Genomic DNA, 14,783 nt, shown 5'->3' with positions numbered 1-14,783 from the left:
GACAATAAGACACAAATAAGGATAAATCCAAACAGGATAAATCCAAAGAAGCTGACAATAAGACACATCATAGTGAAACTTCTGAAAACAAAGGACAGAGAGAAAAATCTTGAAAGCAGCAAGAAATTACACTTTGAGTTACATGAAAAAACCGTTTGAGTGACATTGGATTTTTCTTCAAACTATGGAGACCAAAAGCAAGTGGTAAGACAGTTTTCAAAGGATAGAAAGAAAAGAACAATTAGCCAAGAATTTTACATACTGTGAAAATATCCTTCGGGAATCAAGAAGAAATCAAGACATACGCAGATGAAAGAAAACCAAGAAAATTTATAGCCAGCAATCTTAACTTAAAAGAATGACTAACGAACACTTTCTAAACAGAAAGGAAGTGATAAAAAGTAGGCATCTTGGAATATTAGGAATAGAGAAGTACATTGTAAGAAAGATATTGGTAAATACAGTATATTTTCCTCGTCTTGGTTTTTATAAATTATATTTGATGGTAGAAGCAAAATTTATAACACTGGTGTATTTCTAAATTCATGTAGAAGAAATACCTAAAACGATGCTATAAAGGTAGGTATATTAGTTTGCTACAGCTGTCATAACAAAACACTCTAGACCGAGTGGCTTAAACAACACAAATTAATTTTCTCAGAGTTCTGGAGGTTGGAAGCCTTAAGATCAAGGTGCCAGCAGGGTTGGTCTCTTCTGAGGCCTCTTTCCTTGGCTTGTAAGTGGCCCCTGTCTTACTGTGCCTACACATGGCCTTTCCTCTGTGGGCACGCATCCCTGGTACTTCCTCCTCTTATAAGGATGCTAGTCATGCTAGGTTAGGGCCCTACCCTTATGACCTCATTTATAACCTTATTTGCCCCTTCAAAGGCCATATCTCCAAATATAGTCACATTGTGGGTTTGAGCTTCAGCATATGAACTTTGATTTTTTAAATCCATAACAGAAGGGAGGACTTCTGTAATTCACTGAGACTTGTGAAATGATGACACCAATAAATGTGATATATTATGCTGTAACACCTAGAGCAAACACTAAAAAAGCCATACGAAGTGATATACATTAAAAAAACCCAATAGATTAAATAAAGTGGAATTCTTTTTTTTTTTTTTTTTTTTATTAGGGCCACACGTATGGCATATGGAGATCCCAGGCTAGGGGTTGAATTGGAGCTATGGCTGCCAGCCTACACCACAGCCACAGCAATGCTAGATCCGAGCTGTGTCTGTAACTCACAGTAATCCCAGATTCCCTACCCACTGAGCAAGACCAGGGATCAAACCCACATCCTCATGGAGTACTAGCCGGATTTGTTATTGCAGAGTCACACAACGGGAACTCTTCAAAGTGGAATTCTAAAACATGTTCCAGTAAACCACAGGAAGACAGATAAAATGAATAAACAAAAACCAAAAATTAAATGGTAGATTGAAGCCTTAAAATATCAAAAATTACCTTAGGTGTAAATTGTTAATATGCTAATTAAAGGAGATTTGCAGAGTGAATTAAAAGTATCACCTAATTATGTTTTCTATCAGAAATTCACTTCAAATACATTGATATAGGCAAATGGAAAGTAAAAATAGACATTTATGCAAATATTAATCAGTGGATAGCAGTTGTGGCTATTTTAGTAAAATTTAGACCACAGAGTAAATATATGAGAGATTGATTCTATATAATGAGTCACTCCACCAAAAGATCAATCTTAAATGTGTATGTGTCAAATCACAGATGTACAAAACACATGGAGCAAGAAATAATAGAACTGAGAGGAAAAATAGATAAATCCACAATTAGATTTGGAAACTTGCCAACTCAGTCAACACTTGATACAACATGTGGGCAAAAATATCACTAAGGATTATAAAAGGCTCAGCACCATCATCAAACAAAGGTATTTATTTATAGAATACTCCATCCAATAATAGTAGAATACACATTCTTTTCTTATTACCACAGAACATATACTAAGACTGTTTCCTGGGCTACAGAGCAGACCTCATCAAATTTAAAAGAACTAAAATCATGCCAAATGTGTTCTCTCACCAAAATGGATCCAAACTAGAAATCAGGGAAAAAAAAGATAATAGGAAGATCTCCAAACATTTGGAAAGTAAACAGAACACTTCTGTATAATCCTTGAGTCCAAGAGAAAGTCTCAAAGGAAATAAAAAATACACTAAACTTAATGAAAATGAGACTACAACATTAAAAAATTTATGTGACACATCTAAAGCAGTACTGAGAGGGAAATTTATAGCATTAAATATACACATTAGAAAAGAGGAAAAGACTCAATTTAGTAGTTATGGTTATTAACAATCTTAAACAAACAAAAAAAAGCAAAGAAGGAGAAAGCAAGCAGATGGAAGGACATAATAAAGATAGGAGCAAAAATCAATTAAATCGAAGACAGAAAAACAATAGAGGAAATTAATGAAATAAGGAGTGGGTTCTTTAGAAAGATTAATAAAATTGATAAGCCTTTGTTAATATTGATGAGGAAAAAAAGAGAAGACACAAATTACCACTATCCGGAATGAAGCAGAGACTATCATTACAGACCCTATATCAAGAGAATAATAAAGGAATACTCCAAACAACTGGAACAGAAATTTGACAACTTGGATGAAAAAGACTAAGGCTTTGAAAAGCGCAAAATAACAACACACCCAATATGAGATAGAAAATTTGAACAGTCCTCTATTAAGGAAGTTGAATTACTAATTTAAAACTTCTCAAAAGGTCAAATACAGATAATTTCGCTGGAGAGTTCTACCAAACCTTTAAAGAAAAGTGACATCAATTCTATACCATCTCTTCCAGAAAATACAAGAGCAGAGAACAATGTGCAGTTTATTTAATGAAGTTTGTACTGATAGCAAAACCAGCCAAACATGACAATATAAAAATACATCCACATTCTTCAACTTGTATTCCCCTTTCTTCATCTTTGAAGCCTGTAAAGACAGGTTGAGTCTATCCCATGCTCTGAATCTGTTCTTTCTTCTATCATGTCTCTCTAACCCCAGCTTTAATGTATTGTGTAATTATATTTGGCACATCTGTATAATCCAGAGGAATCTCCCTATTTTAAAATCATTTGAGGGTGTTCCTGCTGTAGCGCAGTGGAAATGAATCTAACTAGGAACCAGGAGGTTGAGGGTTCGATCCCTGGCCTTGCTCCATGGGTTAAGGATCCGGCATTGCTGTTAGCTGTGGTGTAGGTTGCAGACATGGCTTGGATCTTGTGTTGCTCTGGCTGTGGGTAGGCTGGCAGCTGTAAGTCCAAGTCAGCCTCTAACCTGGGCACCTTCGTATGCCACGGGTGCCACCCTAAAAAGCCAAAAAAAAAAAAAATCATTTGAGAGCTACCTTAATTCTGCTTTTAATTTCCCCTTTTCTATGCAATATATTCATAGATACTAGTGTTAGAACATGGCCATTAGGGGGCAGCAGGGGTGGGGTTACTCTGCCTGCCACATATGCTAACCCTATATTGGCTTCTCATTGGCCATGGCATTGTTCTGTGAGCCCTCAGTATCTATGGGGGTCAGTTCCAGCATCCCCATGGATACTAAAATCTGTGGATGTTCCAGTCGCTTACATACAATGATGAAGTATTTGCATATAACCTGTGTACATTCTTCCGTATACTGTAAATCATCTCTAGAGTACTTATAATACCCAACACAATGTAAAGGCTAGGAATATAGTTGTAAATACAACATAAAGACTATGCAAATACTTGTTGGTGTGTGGCAAATTCAACCTTTGCCTTTTGAAACTTTTGGGAATTTTTTCTTTTCAAATATTTTCAATCTGTAGTTTGTTGAATCTGTGGATATGGAGGGCTCAATATAGGTTTTCCACAAGCTCCTTCCTACCTGTTTGGTTTTGTCTGAGATAACAGCCGCTTGTGCTCAGCACAGGCTATGCCTTTTATATTTAATGTTTTTGCATGTATTCCCTCTGGCTTAGAGACTTTTCTTCCTTTCTATGACTTATCCTTCAAGACTCAGGACAGACATCAGTGGCTTTGTTCCCAGGAGAGGTAAGTGCTGCACCTTCTGTTCCCTTCACACCATGATTATGGCCCTATTACATTATGGAAATAATTTTGTCCTACTTTTGTTTCAACCAGTAGTCTGTGTCTGTGATTTTTCTCAAGGGCAGAGAACATGTCTTATTCAGATTTGTATTTCTCATCCCTAGTACAGTATCAAGCACACGGTGAGCTCCTACTAAAGGCTGACTTAGTTAATGAACATTTGTTTAAGTGGTGATGAAATATCACCCTATGAATAGCGGTCACGTCAAGTCCTAAGGTGTGAAGTAGAACAGGAACTCAGATTCATCATCCTTGATTCAGTACGGCTAAATACCATTCTGAAATCAGAATTGATGTGTCTGGCATGAAGCTTGAGACGGCTCAATGATACTGCATGAATGCACTTTGTGCCTTTTTCTATGTATGTAAAGTCAGGGGTGTGAACCTGGGCATTGGCAGATCTAGATACTATTTCTTAGCAACCCTAACTTCTCTGCGTGTCCCTTTCCTTATACAATTTACTCTTGCACAACATGGGTTTGAACTGCATGGGTCTACCTATAAGTGAATTTTTTTCAATTGTAAATACCACTGTACTACATGATCTGAGGTTGGTTAAATCTTAGTAATTCCATCTGCAGGCATGGAGGAAACACACACAGATGCACATATGGAGGGCTGACTCTTAAGTTATATGCTGATTTTGAAGTGAATGGTATATGGTGCCCTTAAGCTCCAAGTTTGTTGTTCAAGGGTTGACAATATATAAAAGTGGAAGGGGAGTTCCCGTCGTGGCGCAGTGGTTAACGAATCCGACTAGGAACCATGAGGTTGCGGGTTCCGTCCCTGCCCTTCCTCAGTGGGTTAATGATCCGGCGTTGCCCTGAGCTGTGGTGTAGGTTGCAGATGCGGCTCAGATCCCGCGTTGCTGTGGCTCTGGCGCAGGCCGGTGGCTACAGCTCCGATTCAACCCCTAGCCTGGGAACCTCCATATGCCGCGGAAGCGGCCCAAGAAATAGCAACAACAACAACAACAACAAAAAGAAATTGACAGAACACTGTAAATCAACTACAAAGGAAAAAAAAAATTGGAAGGAAATTCAGTTTTATTCTAAAATCCTTTGGGTGCTTAGTCTATGCCAGGTGCTGGAGATTTAAAGACAAGAAATGGTCCTTAGCTTCCAGTGTATGTAACAGGTAAGGATGCCTTTATGATCTGGGGGTTTGTTTGTTTATTTATTTATTTATTTATTTATTTTTTGCCTTTTCTAGGGCTACTCCCATGGTATATGGAGGTTCCCAGGCTAGGGGTCTAATCGGAGCTGTAGCCACCAGGCTACACCAGAGCCACAGCAGCACTGGATCTGAGCCATGTCTTTGACCTACACCACAGCTCACGGCAACGCTGGATCCTTAACCCACTGACCAAGGCCAGGGATCGAACCTGCAACCTCATGTTTCCTATTCGGATTCGTTTCCGCTGCACCATGATGGGAACTCCTGGTGGGTTTATTTTAACTCTGACCATCTGTGATGCATTTGTCTTTCCCTTCTTTAGAGCACACTTGGGAAGAGTGGTAATAACTTTAACTTTAGTCTGTGGGAAACATACATGGAGAGTGCTTTGTTCCTTTGGCCATGAAGTAAATCTGAGGCCCGATTACCATTTCTGCTCAATGAGGTGACTGTATTTGCTTCATAAAGCCAAAAATACACCGGAAACCACTCTGCACACTTTTGATTTCATCCTCTGTCTCTTGAAGCAATAACAATTTCAAAGCCTGAGTTGCTTTGAACATTTAAAGGTGGTTTGAACATTTAATCCTAGAGACCTGATGACCCTCTCCTTCCTTTTTTTTTTTTTTTCTTTTTCTGTTGCCTCTTCACCTCCTCTTTTCTCTGATACTGAGACCCCTACTAGGAAGTGCTAAATGGTAATACACTTAGAAGTTTTTCTTGAAGCAATTATAAGAGAAGAGTTTAGTATTTCCTGTTATAGAATTTTAAGAGGTAGATTTTGTGTTAAATTAGTACTTAGCACAAAAAGTACTTACTTTTTGCTGTTTTAAAGCAGTTTTTTTTTTCTGATCACAAATGTCTGTACTACTCATGAATAAGAAAACATGTGCATAGTGCTTATTCATCCATGAATGCAGGTTTCAGTCAAACCACATAATGCCCAATAGTATTATGCTGACAGGCACAGAATAAATAGCACAGATTTTGTTTCCTGAAGATTGATCATTTATAGATCAGTTGATAATTTTTTTCCAGGTTTCTTCTTATATTGATGATGAGAAAATTTTCACTTCTGTAGAAAGCTGTGGATTTTAATAAACCTCTGTCAGGACTGCAGACCTACCTACTCAATATCACTTTTTTCTCTTGAACGTCTTTTCCAGAAGAGATAGGAAGTGCTATTTGCCCCTATTCTTAAAAATAACATTGCTAAAAATAGTAAGGGCAAGGGCAAAGGTTTTGAGAAAATGGGTTTGTGAATGATAACTTGTTATTACAATGATATGTTGGCCTTGCAAATTTTCAAGAAAAATAAGGGAACCTTTTTATGAACATTTAATTTGTGTTATTTTCTTTCATAAGTAGTTTCATCATCTTTCTTTTTATGTATAAATATTACAATGTCTCTTTTGTTCTTTTGTTATCAGTCATCTTAACTTTCTCTCTGCACCCTGTCTGACTTTCCTTGCTATTGATATGTTTTATGAAATGTAAAGTATAGTCTGGCTTTCAGAAGGCTGTTGGCCAACATCTCTGATTTTACTGTTGTTGAGAAATTAATTACCATCATGAGTTAAAAGATTGCAGTGTAAAGTAATTGGGTATAATGTTTCTTTACATTCAACTTTCTTTTACAGTGAATTAGTTCATATACAATATGCATGGATGGATGTACGTTTTACTTTAATGACTCATATTCTACAGTGTAGAAGAGAGTTATTTAATGGGTTCAGAAGTAGTTGATTTGAGAACTTCTGTGGGTCCCACTATTCTATAGTTATATCATTGTTATATTAGGAGTGATAAATTTTTGAAGTAGCTGTGTTCTCTTATTTATTACTCAGATGTGATTTACATGGATTGAAACGCTTCCTGAATTTTGGAGTGGGCTCCAACGTAAGCATATTAAGTGCATCAAAATCTTTTTGTTACATTAGCATAATTTAAAAATACTCCGTATATTTTGTATAAGGCAGTTTTAGGTATAGTAACTTTAGTCTCCATAATGATTGAAGATGATAGCAGTATGAATGACCCTAACCATTTCTATTAGCTTTATTTACTTATTTATTTTTAAATTTTTATTTTATGTCCACACCTGCAGCATATGGAAGTTCCCGGGTCAGGGATTGAATTGGAGCCACAGCTGCGACCTGTGACAATGCCACAGCTATGACAATGCCGATCCTTTAACCCACTGTGCTGGGCTGGGGATTAAACCCACACCTCCCCAGCGACCTGGGCTGCTGCAGTCAGGTTCTTAACCCACTGCACCATGGCAGGAACTCCATTTCTATTAGCTTTAGAATATCTTTATGGATATACTTTTTGAATATAGATATTGTTGAAAATTCACATCAGATGAAATATTGGAGTCTTATTGTGAGGTACGATCAAGGAGGGCTGGGTAAACGAAGTCTGTCCACCCATCTCAGTCCCAGCCCAAGTAAAACTCTCAAATTACTCCGTATGTGTTTGATTCCAGACTTCCCTGCTGCCAGTGAAGTGAGAATAAGTACAGAATGGGATGTCAACAAGGCAGACAGTTAAGTGGGTGGCTATGGGTATTTTCATGAAACATGAAAGCGAGATTTGAAATGCCTACAGGTAGTCTGTGTGTTGCTGATAGTGGAGAGTAAACTCTTCACTTTTGAAGTAGCATCCTGGTTTGAAAACACCAATTTGTACTGAACTTTTTTTCCTCACCTTACCCGTAATAGTGATCTTCAGTCTTTTCTTTTACAGGGGAATATCTTTCCTGTCTAGGTGCATCCTTGAATGTTATTCTGTGGTATTCATAAAGGAGAGATTAGTAAAATAGTCTGACAAGAGTCTGTTAATCCAAATGGCAAATTCTCTTCTTTTTGAGGGGGGTTAAAAGCAGAAACTCCACATATTTGTAGGTGATTAAGCTGTGTTTGCAGAAGTGTACAAATGAAGAAGATGGACTTTTTAAAATAATACTTTAGTTTTTATGAAAATATATTACATTTAGCTTGTATTTTTATTTTCTAAGAAATGTAATCCTGTGTCTTAGGTAAGAAAATGGTATCATATCCTGGTATATGATTTAAATTTTTAAAAAATTCTTTATAGCATCCTGCTTTTGATTATTGGATTAAATTTTAATATTCCATTTTCAAAGGCTTACATACACATAAAATAATACACAAAATATATATAATCACATATATACAAAGAAATATGTATACATAGCCTATCTTTTTCTTTCTCCTACTTTTTTTTAAGATAGATTATTACCATTATTTTATTTTTTGTCCTAGGCTTTCCAAATCACTACTGATTTCTCCTAAGATAGTTTTTCTATAGTCAAGGTGAGCTATTGTCTATTGGCAGTGTTACCCACATTATATAATACTCTGTGCTAATGGGTTTGAGAAATAGAAGTGATTAGATTAAGATGAAAATATTTGTTTTAAAATAACATGGAACACTTTTCTTTCTTTTTTTTTTATTTTGGTCTTTTTAGGGCTGCACCCATGGTATACGGAAGTTCCCGGGCTAGGGGTTGAATTGGAGCTATAGCTGCCAGCCTACGCCACAGCCACAGCAATGACAGATCCGAGCCACGTCTGTGACCTACACAGCATCTGACAGCAATGCTGGATCCTTAACCCACTGAGCAAGGTCAGGGATTGAATTTATGTCCTTGTGGATGCTAGTCAGATTTGTTTCTGCTGAGCCACAATGGGTACTCCCACTTTTTAAAAATACAGTTGAACTTTGAAATTTAAGACAATTGCTAGCATTTATAAGGATGTATTTTAATGGTTTGGGAAATTTTCCTAAAAGATGCTTTTTCAATATTTGACTAATTTTTTCAGTAATCTTTTTCCTTATGTAGATCAGTGTCTTCTCTCTCTAAATCTTGCTCAGTTGCCTAGTTTCTGCTCTTTGGAACAGTCCAGAGTGAGGCTTATCCAGTGGTGTGCCAGTAAACATTTAACAGCCAGCTCCCTGGGTGAGGGAAGATGCTCTGATTGTCAGTGTTTGCTGATTTCTGTGGTGTCAATTCTTCCAGCATAGCAGATTTTATTTAAAAAATTTTTTTTATTGATGTATAGTTCATTTATAATATATTAGTTTCAGGTTTATAGCAAAATGGTTTAGTTATACACACATATGTATTATTTTTCAGATTCTTTCCTTTATAATTTATGACAAGATATTAAATATATTTCTCTGTGCTATACATAAATTCTCTGTCCTTATGGTTTTTCTATTTTATATATAGTAGGGTGTATCTGTTAATACAAACTCCTAATTCATCCACCCTCCCTCCTTTCCCTTTGGTAACCATAAGCTTGTTTCTGTGTCTGTGAGTCTGTTTCTGTTTTGTAAATAAGTTAATCTGTGTCATATTTTAGATTCTACATTTATGATAATCTCTAGGTATCCATGTTGTTGCAAATCGCATTATGTCATTTTTTTTTTCACTTTTTTATTGTAGTGGATTTACACTGTTCTTTCATCAGAAGTGATTAGATATAGTTCCCCATGTTAAACAGCAGGATCTCATTGCTTAGCTGCTCCAAGTGCAATAGTTTGTATCTATTAACCCCAAACTCCCAGTCCATCCCCCTCCCTTCCCCTCCTAGTGCAACAGTTTGCATCTACTAGCCCCAAACTCTTAAGTCCATCCCATTCCCTTCCCCTCCCGCTTGGTAACCACAACATTTTAAGTTATTAACATGATATCACTGGACATGGGGCATGGAGGAGCTGGGCACACTCAGCTCTCACAAGCCACATGCAAGCTGGGTGCAATATACCATTGGCTTAGCTCATATTTGCTCCTTCTTTCATTTGTAAAATTATGAATTATGAATGACTTCGTACACAGCATTATTCTTTTATTGTATTTATGACTAGACTATAATAAGTACAGGTTATTTGTGAGTTATGCAGCATTATGGTGATGTTCCGAACAGAAATACTGACTTAGTGTATAATAACCTTTTTTTCCTCTTTTTCAGTTGGGTGGAAAGTTTTGGACATGAAGGGCTTGGATTATTATTGGACATTTTGGAAAGGCTGATTAGTGGCAAGACGTACGTATGGCTAATCATTATTTTCAATTAAGCTACATTTGTATGTCCAATTATGATTCCAGCACTGATATATTTTATGCCAATGCAGACAAGAAAAAATTGTAAAGAAGAATCAGCACAAAGTTATACAGTGTCTAAAGGCCTTGATGAATACACAGGTATGTAAATAGGTAATTATATTGTGGTTGTTCTTCATTGGTTCTTTCAGAAATTCTTACGAAATAGTTGTGTCATATAGAATTTATGCCAAAGTGGTGCATTGCTTTGATAAATTGTCCAGTACCTACTGGCAAAAATATTGAATTGTATTGATTTCAGGTTTTGTATCTCTCAACAGGAGAAAGTGGGGGAATGGACCCTCTTCTGGTGCTTAAGATTAATTCTCTCTTAAGATTAATTAATTCTCATGTACAGATTCTCTTTTCCTCTCATCCTCCCTCTCTACCTGCCTATCTCTCCTCTTTTTGTTGCCCTTTCTTCCTCTCTTCTTCCTGTCTTCCTTCTTCCCTTGTAATTTTCAACAGAAAAGCATGAATCAGCCTTGAAATCATACATGATTATTAAATGTGGTCTGCAGTGATACCTACTACCAAAGAATTCAGTTGGAAAGACTTAGTTTCTATAGTCTAGGAATTTAAATCTTTAATGAAACTAATGTGCATAGGATATGAATAGGTCTCAACAATGGAACAATCATGCTTGTAGTGCATGTAGAGTTGACCCTTGAACAACACGTGTTTGAACTGCAGGGCTCCACTTGCATGAGGACTTTTAAAAATTGATACTTATTGTTACTGTAAATGTATTTTCCTTTCCTTATGCTTTTTATTCATTTATTTTAAAAAAATTATCATAGTTGATTTACAATGTTCTGTCAATTTTTGCTGCATAGCAAGCTTTTTAAAATAACTTTTCTTTAACTTTGTTATAAGAATACAGTATACAATATGTATAGCATACAAAATAAGTGTTAATCAGCTATTTATGTTGTGGGTAAGGCTTCCACTAGAGAATAGGCTATTAGTAGTTAAATTTGGGGGAATCAAAAGTTAAACTCAGATTTTTCACTGCATGGGGTCGGGGGGCAGTGTCCCAACCCCTGTGATGTTCAAAGTTCAACCGTAATTATATATCATACTGAGACCAAATATAATGTGGCAAATTTGCAGATCTTGCATATTTAAAAAGGACACATTACAACAGAGAAATGGTTTATGCTCTGTCCTGAAGTTGGGTTTATCTGACAGTGTTTCCTTTTTTGGTACTATTAATTGCAGAAATTAGCTCTATTGTCACTCCATGTCCTTAGCTCCAACATCTAAACACATCTACCTCATGATGTGTGCGGTAATGATAGGTATTTTTGTTGCTGTTGGACAGCAGGGGAGAAAATTTTACTTATGGTGGATAATGATTTATGTTTTATAGCAAAACTGCATTTCTGATTAATTTTAATTTTTAATACTTTTTTCCTTACTCTAATTTTTAAAGTAAACCTTTAGAGAATTTTGCACTTAAGTATTTTTACTTGTTATTAACATTTACATTTCTTTTTATTTAATGTAGCAAATATTTTCTATCCTGTTGAATTATTTATGGCTCTTTTCATCATTTTCTGGAACTAAGTTTTCTACTTTTAACCCACGAAATATTTTTCACCTCCCTGCTTCCTCCAATCATGTGTAACTTTCAGGGAAAAAATCTGATGTATAAATTACAAGTCCTTTCTTGTATTGAACACAGTGTTCTGCATGAATGTGATTTTAGGCATGTTATGTAGCTTTTTGTAGAGTGTATTTTAAGAATAAGTGAATAAAGGAATCAACTGCTAAAAGGGAGACAGCTTTCCACACTGAGTATATAACATTGCTTTAAAGGAAGCCTTTCTAAAGTGAGAATATAGAAATTGGAAATTTCACTGATTATGGGAAGGCTAAGAGTAAAGAAAACCCGTGAACATTTTTCCAAAGCACAGGGGCATTTTGATCATAATTTGAGTTTGAAATGAATGTCATAGTTAAAATGAAGCGGTATATAAAAGATAATAGCCCTACTTGGTTTGAGACTGAATTGGAAAGGGAGTAAACTTTGTGTATTTATATTCTAATTAACATAATGTGATTTATTGTGTTATAATGGATTATTTTACTTATAGTTTGTTTATGTGGAGTTGGAATGTATTGTCATTTGCATTTATTGCTATCACCTATGCTGAATATGAATAAAAATTTCTGGTAATTGGGGGAGTTCCTGTCGTGGCTCAGTGGTTAACAAACTGACTAGGAACCATGAGGTTGCAGGTTCGATCCCTGGCCTTGCTCAGTGGGTTAAGGATCCGGCGTTGCCTGAGCTGTGGTGTAGGTCGCAGATGCGGCTCGGATCTGGCATTGCTGTGGCTGTGGTGTAGGCTGGCAGCTACAGCTCCAATTGGACCCCTAGCCTGGCAACCTCTATATGCCGTGGGAGTGGCCCAAAAAATGGCAAAAAGGACCAAAAAAAATTTTTTTCTGGTAATTGGAATCAGTATTATAATTCTAATATCTAAGGTCTAAACTTAATATATGTGAAATTTTTTGGTAATTTTTTCCCCCATGATTGGTTGATGATTTTTTTCTATAACTCACTGTGCAGTTTTTATAAAAGTCCATTGAATGATGAAAAATATACACTTTTAGAGAAAAAAACAATGGTACCTTATTTGTTACTGGTAATTATAAAATTAATATTATGCACAAATCTAATAGCATTATATGAAATTGAATTTTTTGTGGTACTACATTGAACTTTATAGTGGGTTTTTTTGATTGTTTTTCTTTTTATGGCTGCACTTGCAGCATATGGAAGTTCCTAGGCTAGGGGTCAAATCAGAGCTGCAGTTGCAGGGCTACACCGCAGCCATGGCAACACCAGATCTGAGCTGCATCTGCGACCTGCACTGCAGCTTGGGGCAGCACTGGATCCTTAATTCCCTGAGAGAGGCCAGGAATCAAACCTGCATTCTCACATTCTGAGAGAGACAGCACTGGATTCTCAACCCACTGAACCACAATGAGAACTCTATATATAACAGTTTTGAATGGAAGAAGATTTTTTTTTTGGTCTTTTGTCTTTTTAGGACTGTACCTGCAGCATATGGAGGTTCCCAAGCTAGGGGTCCAATCGGAGCTTAACTGCCAGCCTATGCCACAGCCACAGCAACGTGGGATCCAAGCTGTGTCTGCGACCTATGCCACAGCTCATGGCAATGCTGGATCCTTAACCCACTGAGTGAGGCCAGGGAGCAAACCTGCGTCCTCATGGATGCTAGTTGGGTTCATTAACCACTGAGCCACGATGGGAACTCTTAGGAGAAGATTTTTGAATATTTATTAGGAAGAAAATAAAAGTCCGGATGAAAAATTAAATACCTTTAAATTAAGATGTAATTTGAACAAGGGCTTCATTTTGGCTAGTTAACTTTTTATGTTTCTTAAGGTTTGCACTCACACAGAGGGTGCCTTGTTCCTGAGGCCAGCCCCCTCCCCATATTTTCTCTGCTCCTGGGATTAACTCACCTAGGGTAGTTATTCAGCACCAGCATTCATGTAGTATTGGGCATCCTATCCAGGGATCTAGGGGATTAACCTTCACCTACTTAACACACCTTCAGTGACCTGAAATTCCATCTGTTAGGTAATAATAGGTTTCAAGTAGAATGCAAATGGAACTTGGCACTGGTCCTCAGAGTTTTGAACACATGAGTTTTCATATAATCCAGATTGGATCCTTGACATTCAGTAGAGAGACACCCTTAGACCTTCCAAAATTTGTCACCATCTCTCTAGTCTTATAATAGCCTTCATTTAATGTACTTTAAATGCCAGCACTGGTAAGTTAACTATTTCTCTCAGAGTCAGTGGGTTTTGTTTTGTGGGTTTTTTTTTTTAAATTTAAATAATTGAATCAGAATACTTTTATGCAAATAGGCAGCAGTTCAGTCTTTATTCCTAGATACTTAGTAGTGGTAACCTGGCCTCGTTCCAGTCTCTAAATGAGCACTGTACAATTTTATGTCAGCAAGTCAGAGAATATTGCTGTGATACAGCTTTGGGTTCACAGGATGCTAGTCAAAACTACAAAATCAGAGAACACTGCTATGAATACATGTCCTACTGACACAGGGTTTAGGGCCAGAGGGTTTGACAGAGAAGGTAGGTGGTATTACTTGAGGAAATCAGTCTGAGTTGCCTTGAATGGCTGGAGGATCCACAGGATTCTGCTTCCACAAGGGCAGGTGCTGGCTCAGCCACCCTGTTGGGTGGGAGGTGAAGGGAAAGGCTGGAGGCAAGCTTTACTGTCTCAGGTTTATTAGGACAGAGCCAGCCCTTTGTTACATTGGTAATCATTGGCTGATTGACTGT

At 36.9% G+C, this 14,783-nt stretch overlaps 1 protein-coding gene across 2 annotated transcripts in view; it reads left to right on the top strand.

Moving 5' to 3' along the window:
• DIAPH3 (diaphanous related formin 3) overlaps positions 1–14,783 on the top strand; it is a 503,501-nt gene that overhangs the window by 134,260 nt on the left and 354,458 nt on the right. For both annotated transcript variants that reach the window (XM_047756273.1, XM_047756272.1), the window contains 2 exons: positions 10,309–10,383; positions 10,472–10,541. In XM_047756273.1, the coding sequence (XP_047612229.1) occupies positions 10,309–10,383; positions 10,472–10,541 (145 nt within the window). The remainder of the gene's footprint in view (positions 1–10,308; positions 10,384–10,471; positions 10,542–14,783) is intronic.

Source organism: Phacochoerus africanus, chromosome 13, assembly GCF_016906955.1.
Source record: "Phacochoerus africanus isolate WHEZ1 chromosome 13, ROS_Pafr_v1, whole genome shotgun sequence".
Classification (NCBI taxonomy): Eukaryota; Metazoa; Chordata; class Mammalia; order Artiodactyla; family Suidae; genus Phacochoerus; species Phacochoerus africanus.
This window is presented reverse-complemented; position numbering and strand designations above follow the sequence as displayed.